This window comes from Emydura macquarii, unplaced genomic scaffold (assembly GCF_026122565.2).
Source record: "Emydura macquarii macquarii isolate MOO-44397 ecotype Brisbane River unplaced genomic scaffold, CSIRO-AGI_Emac_v2 contig_1253, whole genome shotgun sequence".
NCBI lineage: Eukaryota > Metazoa > Chordata > Testudines > Chelidae > Emydura > Emydura macquarii.
The window spans coordinates 2,177,924-2,186,026 of NW_027131390.1; the positions used below are offsets into that span (position 1 = coordinate 2,177,924).

An 8,103-nucleotide genomic window follows, 5' to 3' on the forward strand; every position below is an offset into this window, starting at 1 on the left:
GCAGCAGAGAGGAAGGATACGATTGTGACAAGTCCCTAGGCTGGAGTGCCGGAGCTGTGCGAGCCAGCAGGTGACCTGCGGGTAGAGCTGACCCCAGCCTGACAAGTCAGTTTCATGACAACAGTTGAAGTTTGGATATTTGTGTTTGCTTCACACTGGAGACATTTCAAACCTCTTCCCCAAACCGGAGTAGTGCGAACGGCCATTTTCAGATGGCAAGCTGGGCTCATGATTTGGGAAGGGGGGTGCAGCCGTCCTGGTGGTCAGAGCGCTCCCCTGGGATGGGGAAGACCAGGTTCAAGTCCCTAATTTGGCGTTATCTAGGATAAAAACTCTGCTCTGAGTTAGGCAGAGCGGGGACTTGAACCTGGCTCTTTCCAGTCCCAGCCAGTGCTACAACCAGGCTAGAGTGTGTGTGAGAGAGACTCTCTCCCCTTTCTCATGAAAAGGTTGTCAAACGCGTCATCTCCACAACACAATTAGAAACACCAGAGGTCCGTGACATTGTTCTGACTAGCTCTGTAAAGGATGTCGTGTTGGGTGGATCTGGACCAGTGATAGCAAGAGAGGATGAGACAGCAGTCAGGTAGCTAACCTGGGACTCAGGAAATCTGGCTTCAATTCCCTGTTCAGGCTTCGTGTGGGGCTGTGGGCAGGTGAGTCTGTGCCTCAGTTCTTGTCTGTGCAATGGGTACAGAAACACTGCACGGCCTGCCAAGGCAGATACAGCACGGGCTGTGAGGTGTGAAGACATTCCAGTACCAGGGTCACGGAAGCGCCTGAGAGAGAGAGGCAGCTCTCTGCGTTCGTGTGCTCCGAATCGCCCGCTCTCGTGTTACGCAGTAACCTGAAAGTGCCCAGAATGGGGGCAGCTCCCAGATCCCCCGGTCTCTGGGATAGGATTTTATTTTCACTGCTGCAGACTGACTGACTGCAGTCCAGGCCGGGGGTGGGCTCTGGAGGGCTGGTTGCAAAGGCTGTAGTGGACTGCTGGTGCTGGCACCGGAGCTCATGGGCCACGTCTGACGGAGCAGGCGCTCCAGAACCAGTGGCCTATGCAGAGGAGCAAGAAGCACGTGGAAGGGCTGGCAATGGAGATGGGCGAGCGAGCAGCGCAGGCCACATGCAAAGATGGCAGCCACGGCAGCGTGGAGCCTTTGAAGCAGAGGCAGAAAAGAGCTTTTTTAAAGGCAACGTCCAGCACCTGGCCAGGATGATTCCCAGGGCCTGAGTGGGCAGCTAGATTAGCCACTGGCAGCCTGCTGGGAGCAAAGCTGAAGGCCATTGGCTGGCGGGTGCTCTCTGAATGGCACATGTCACTTCTTGTGGGGTGTAGCGTTCACACATCCCCAGCGGAGACCATTCTGGCATCGGAGGAATGCCGACTTCTAATAACAGGACACAATGTTTACAGCGCTTGGGAACGTTTCGCTGGTGCCAGTCCTCGAGGGATGCACAGGCACCTCCAGCTAAATAACAGATAAGTAAAAGAAGCAAGAAATGGAACTGATCCGGAAGCACGTTCACACAGACCGTTTGATGGGAGTTGTTATCTGGATTTGAACACGCAGGCTTGCAGCTTGGCTCTGCTTTAAACAATGTGCTTTGGTGCTTTATCTTGAAGCTTGATTCTTCTCTCTCCTCTGAGATTCGCTTTGCTGCAGACTTAGACTCTTGTGCATCCTCTCATAAGCAATGTACCTGTTTTCAGACCCTTGGGTAATGCATGACCATACTGTGTATCAGAAGGCAGAAGCAACCGCCAAGTTTCTCCTTACAAAGTAAATATTTTCCCAGTGTGAGCTCTCCTAAGAGTTTCCCCTGCTGCTTTCCACAGTCTGCATTATCTTCTGCACATTTTACTTCCTTTGTTGAGTTTCCTGCTGATTCTTTAATGAGCACAAATATCTACTGCTCTCTTCCATTTGTCATCAAAGACCAAGAATCCTTTATAGAAAATGGAATTTCCTCCCCGTAAACCGTTAACTACAATGTGTGTGTCTCTCCCTACATATAACTAACCCACTATCTGTTGCTAAAACAGTTCAATATGTTTATGCAAATTTCACTGTTTTTTTCTTTCTCTCCTCCTCTGATTTACTACATGTGTTCACGTGATCTAGGATGGGGGATTCTCAATCAGTTTTGCTGCCAAAGGAAAAAAAGGAGCTGGCGAGTGTTCATATTTCAGTCCTGGAGTTATGTAGGTTAAAGTCTTCTGGTGGAGACAACAGAACATATAAGAAAGCAAGCAGAGAACTGGAGATGTTGCCTGCGAGAAGGAAAGTGGAATAAAGGGACCACGTTACTTTATAGCCATCTCCAGCTTGAATTCCGGTAAGTGGAAGTCACTTATTGTTTTATCTACCGTTAAAATTTTCTTAAAAATACACTGCTTTACCTTCAATGATGAATTGTGTCATTGTGCTTTAATGGAAACACAAACAGCAAAAATAAGTACAATACTTTAAAAAAAAAATTCAATACAGTGAAAATAAAAAATCTTAAATGTATCATTTAATTGCAGACAGTGGCGCATGTAGGAACAGCTGGTGCTAATTCATGATAACTTATCTAAAAATAAACATAAAACAAACAGCTAAGATTTCATGTCTCTGTTTCTGACACTTCACTAGCTAGCAGAAGGGTTTCAAGACACAGTGGGCATGAGAAAAAGATGATCTATTCAGTTAAAAAACCAAAACCAAAAACAAACCCCTCACCATGGAGGAGGAACTGTTTAATTACAGCAGAGTTTAAGATCCAGTGTGTGTGACTTTAAGTGAAGAAGCACTAAGGTATTAGGACACATTCATCTTCTGCCAGTGTAATTCTTGTTACGTTAAGGTATCTGTGCATTTAAAAGTTTGTTTTATCAGGTTTTGCTAGCAGTGTCTTGTTTAGTGTATTAAACTATTTAGAGCAAGCTATATATGATCATGCATGAGAAGAATTGCCTAGTGTTGTTAGAATGATGGAAAATATTGAGACTTTTTGAGGCTATCATTCATCCTTTGTTAAATAAAACACCATTATGAGAGCTCATGGGGCTAGATCCTGTAGTCGTTAGCTGGTAAAACTCCCGTTGTCTGAAGGACACCCTGGCTGTGTCTGAAATGTCTGCATTTATACGTTGCAAGGATTTTTAGTAGCAGAAATAGAAATGGTTCCATGAGTATTTAAACAAACAGCCATTGTCCTTTTATCTTTCATAATGCCAAATAATTGCATGATGTCCTTTTTATTGATTAAACTCTTGAAGTGTGATTAATGCTTTGCTTGGTTGCAGAAACTAATTCTGTTGCTGGGCCTAATTAGGACAAGCCATCACCTTTCCTTTATGCTAATGGTATCCTGTTACTGGGATAGACGATACCAGAATGGACGTGATGATTTTGTAGGATACATATGGCTCTAATCCTTGTTTCATAATCTGCAGGTGAAGGATGTGGTGATAAAGCTGTCTCTGGCACAGGAATTTCCAGCAGTGACTATCTCCTCTCCAGTACCCAATATGTACAGTAATTACTCCATACTCAACACCATGGAAGAAACGCTTCAAGATGTACATTCCTCTCCTGCAAATGTATCGACTGAGCAGCTGGCTCCCGCCCCCTGTCCACTTTTATATTCAGATTATCAATTTACACTTATCCCAGTGCTCTACTCTGTTATCTTTATCCTGGGACTTGCTGGAAACAGTGTGGTGATCGTGGTGCTCTGTTGCCATCATGGCCCTAAAACAGTCGCTAATATTTACATTTTCAATCTGGCCATAGCTGACTTGCTGTGCCTAGCCACGCTTCCCCTTTGGGCAGCCTATTATGCCTATGGATACAACTGGCTGTTTGGGTCGGTGATGTGCAAAATTTCAAGTTCCGTTCTGTCTCTGAACATGTTTGCAAGTATCTTTTTCCTCACTTGCATGAGCATGGACCGGTACTGGGCGATTGTCTATCCTATTCGATCTCAGAGAAGAACGCTGCACCAAGCTACGCTGATAGCATTGCTCGTTTGGGGCCTGGCTTGTTTGTCCTCCCTGCCAACCTTTTATTTCCGTGACACCTACTTCATTGAAAGCTTGGGGGTGAATGCTTGCATTATGGCTTTTCCCTATGAGAAGTACGCAAAGTGGTCTGCTGGAACAGCTCTAATGAAAAACACGCTTGGCTTTTTGATTCCTTTACTTGTCATGGCCACGTGCTACATGTGGATCTGGATGCACTTAATGAAAGCGAAGGAATTTAGGAAAAACAAACAAAAAAGAGACAAAGTCTTGAAACTGGTGGCTGCGGTTGTTGTAGCCTTCTTAATTTGCTGGCTTCCATTCCACATTCTCACCTTCCTGGATGCGCTGGCTCGGATGAAGATCATTAACAACTGCGACATTACAACACTCATCGACATTACGTTGCCTTTCGGCGTCTGCCTGGGATTTGCAAACAGCTGCATCAACCCCTTGTTGTACTGTTTCATTGGACACCAGTTCCAAGAGAAGCTCCAACATTTGTGTAAGCTGAGACTCTCTCAGTTCAACAGCCGCAGACAAAGCTCCTCTTCTTCGAGAAAAGGGAGTTACCTTAAAGATGCCGAGACCCTTGGGGATTGAACTATAAACTAACGCTGTAGGTAGCAAACAGGATTTCTTTGGCGCATCTGGACGCTATTAATGACACATTGTTCTCTTCTTTTCCTCCTCTTTTTCTCAATTTTCTAGCACAAAATGTTCAAAGGAGAATTTATTTGAATGTACCTGGTGATCCACTTTAGCAAAGAGCAATGAATGTAGAATTTGTGCTTGCGCTGTAATGGGTGTATAACGTAAAATAACCCTGTGCCTGGCGTTCTCAAGTATAAGAGTGTCTGTAGCTGGGAGCACGTGAATGCTGTTTAATACGACATAGGAAAGGATGATCAAAAATAATGCTAATAAAATACTGTGCAATAAATAATGTGCATTATACTGAATATTACACCCCCCCCTGCATTAAAATGCCCTCCTAAAAGAAATAGTTTGGCATGCCATAAAGCTGTCAATCATGCTACAAAATGAATAAAATACAGGTATTAATGCACCTCTTTGTAAAAAAAGATTTTGTTCTGTATTTCATTTCGTGCAAGTATCTGGCTGAGAGATTGTATTATTCGTGCATTCTGAAAGAATCCTCCTCCTCCCCCCCCCCCCCCCCGACATGTTTTGCAAACACTGGACTTATTTCCTGTTTGTCTGGTTCTGGGACCATTGCGGCAAATAGACAGTTATTGATTCAAAATTCCCAAACCTTTGGAACATTTTCACCAAACCGGACGTGTGTTTTTTGGAGGGGAACCGTTTTGATTCAGGAAGGTTTTTGGATCCGGAGAGAGAGACGCACACGCACTACAGCCCGGGATGCAAGAGACCCAGGTTCCAGTTCCGGGTCTTGCTGATTTAGAGCAGAGTTTTTCCTCCCAGGTCACTCAGAATCAGGCAGATCAGCGAGTTGAGCCTGGGCCCCCACCGCCCAGTGCCCTGGGCATCAGAGTCTGTGATACTGATCCTCACGGCACCGGATACATACAGCTCTAAGAAACGTTTTGGCTTAGACAAAATTTCCTTTTGTCAGCAATGTTCTGACCAGGTCTAATAACGATCAGGGCCCTGGATGATTCTGGAAGAGCTGGCAGTTAATTGCTTAGCATGTCCTGAAACACGGAATGGAGCGACAGCAAAGCAACCATATTAGGGTAATTGCTTGGTATTTAAACGGACAGGGTCAGGGTCAGGATACCAAGCCTTTGATCTCCTCGGTTGCCCGTTGCTCTCCAGACTATGTCAGCAGTAAGGGGTGATAATTGGCCTTTCTCATTCTCAGCAGAGAGGCCAAGTACTGTGAATGAACCCCACATTACACGCTAGGCATTTGAAGGGCCCCTCCGCCCTCACGCTATCCGGTCCCTGAATAAGCATGGGTCCGACATCTCCCATGTCAACCTGGCACCGGTCAGGAGCACGCCATTCTTTCTGCAGTTTCAAGCTGTCTGGACTGAGAAATATTCTCGGACCTATATCTAAATTCAACGAGGCTGACATCTGTAGGCATGTGCAACAATTGTATAGCCACCGGCATGTGCGCCCCAGCAGCAGCAACGTGGAAACTCTCCCTGCAGCTCTGAGGATGGCCAGCGGATTAACCAACACGAGCTGGGGTTCACCCTCTCTCGCTCTAGAGTGATTTGCACAGCTCTGATGGGGGAGTGCTGGAGTGTGTGTGCTGGCTCAGCAGCCTGTCTGCTACTCAGGTCTGACCCGGGTAATTTATAAGCACCGAGGGCTGGTTTCCACTCTCAGCTGTGGCCATGCCAGCTCCGTAAACCAACAGGATTGTGTGAATGCCACAGAGGGCAGCATTTAGCCGAGGGACTCTTGCTGTCAGGAATATTAACACCCCCGCCCCCCCCACACACACAGGCTGAGTGCACTGTTCATTTCTGCTGCCGTACTGGGTCAGACCAATGGTCCATCTAGCCCAGCGTCCTGTCTTCCGACCATGGCTAATGCCAGAGGCTTCAAAGGAAATGAACAGAACAGGTCATCATCTGGTGATCCATCCCGTCGGCCATTCCTGGCTTCTAGCAGTCAGAGGTTTAGGGACCCTGGAGCATGAGGTTGCATCCTGACCATTTTGGCTCATAGCTGTGGATGAACCTATCCTCCATAGAATCATAGAGTTGGAAGGGCCCTCAGGAGGTATCTAGTCCAATCCCTGCTGTAATTCTTCTCTGAATCCAGTTACAGTCCTGGCCTTCCCAACATCCCCTGGCAAGGAGTCCCACCGGTGAACACTGTGTTGTGTGAGGAAGTACTTCCTTTTGTTTGTGTTAAACCTGCTGCCTATGAATTTCATTGGGTGACCCTGGTTGAATCTTGTGTTATGAGAAGGGGTAAATAACACTTCTCTGGTCACTGATTTTATAGACCTCTATCATATCCCCCCGAGTCGTCCCTTTTCCAAGCTGAGCAGCCCCAATCTCTCCTCAGATGGAAGCTATTCCATGCCCCAATCACTTTTGTTGTGGCGTGGCAGCTCCAAGCGAGGGGCTGTGGTTTAGGATGCTGGGTTTTGTCCGAGTGATGGAGCGGTACAAAATAAATAGCCCTGGGCCAGACCATGCCCTGGGGAGCAGCGCGGGGGTGGGGTGGGGTGGAGGGGTCCTTCTGCACTCAGATCTCCTCAGGCCCATGCACAAAGATGGCCAAGCTGCCTCTGAATCGATTCCTTTTCGTCCCTCTGTGGTGTTGGCCATCCCTGAGTGCTAGGGACATGAGAGAGGGACTAGGGGGCTGTGCATGGACTCCCCAGGCTTATCCCTTGGGGGAATCCTCAAGGAGACCATACTCCCACTTCTAAGAGCCCCTCCACCCTGTGGGGCCCCTCACAGGGAAGTCTGAGGGGTAGCAAAGGCTGGGGGGCAGGGAACCCTGAACCAAGGCAGAGACAAAAATTCTTTGGCAGCTGGCCCTTGGGCAGCTCCCCTGGGACTGCAGGGTTTGAAGGGTGAACCCTCTGCTTCGAGTCATTCACTTCTCAACCCCTACTCTTCCCCCCCACACACACACACCCACCCCCGCTTCACCCACTGAAGAGAAGACCCGGGAGGAAGCATAGGTGGAGATTTCACTGTGTTTCCTGGTGGGTCTCTCCCCGGAGGGGTGCAGAGGGGATGAGCTGTGGGGGGCAGGGGGTACTATCTTTCAGGAGTACATTCTCACCATCTGTACCAGCGCTACCAACCCTCATTTCCAGACCCTGCATTTCGCTCCTGTCCGCTTTAGTGGCCTGCAGGAAATCTGGTGCTAAACTGGCCATCGCCGCCCTGTCGGTGGAGCAGAGCTGAGCTGAGCAGAGCACAGGGTGCTGAGAACCTTTGTCAGCGGGCGCAGGCGCTGTGGTGGTAAGTGACTTGTTTGCATAATGTACACAAGCGATTGTTTAGTACAGAGTGTTCTCCAGGAGAAGCCAGAGCATGTCTTGGCACCCGCTCGCGTGCTCCTCCAGTCCCTCTTGATTTATTGCACACACGAATGTCATCTTGCCAGCTCACAGCTGGCGCGTGTTATGT

At 47.8% G+C, this 8,103-nt stretch overlaps 1 protein-coding gene across 1 annotated transcript; it reads left to right on the top strand.

Annotated features, from left to right (window-relative positions):
- Positions 1 to 2,068: 2,068 nt before the first annotated feature.
- AGTR2 (angiotensin II receptor type 2) lies at positions 2,069 to 5,071 on the top strand. The gene is made up of 2 exons (XM_067549691.1): positions 2,069 to 2,337; positions 3,440 to 5,071. Exon 2 carries the CDS (start codon positions 3,515 to 3,517, stop codon positions 4,607 to 4,609), a length of 1,095 nt encoding a protein of 364 aa, XP_067405792.1. The 5' UTR covers positions 2,069 to 2,337; positions 3,440 to 3,514; the 3' UTR covers positions 4,610 to 5,071.
- The last annotated feature ends 3,032 nt before the right edge of the window (positions 5,072 to 8,103 follow it).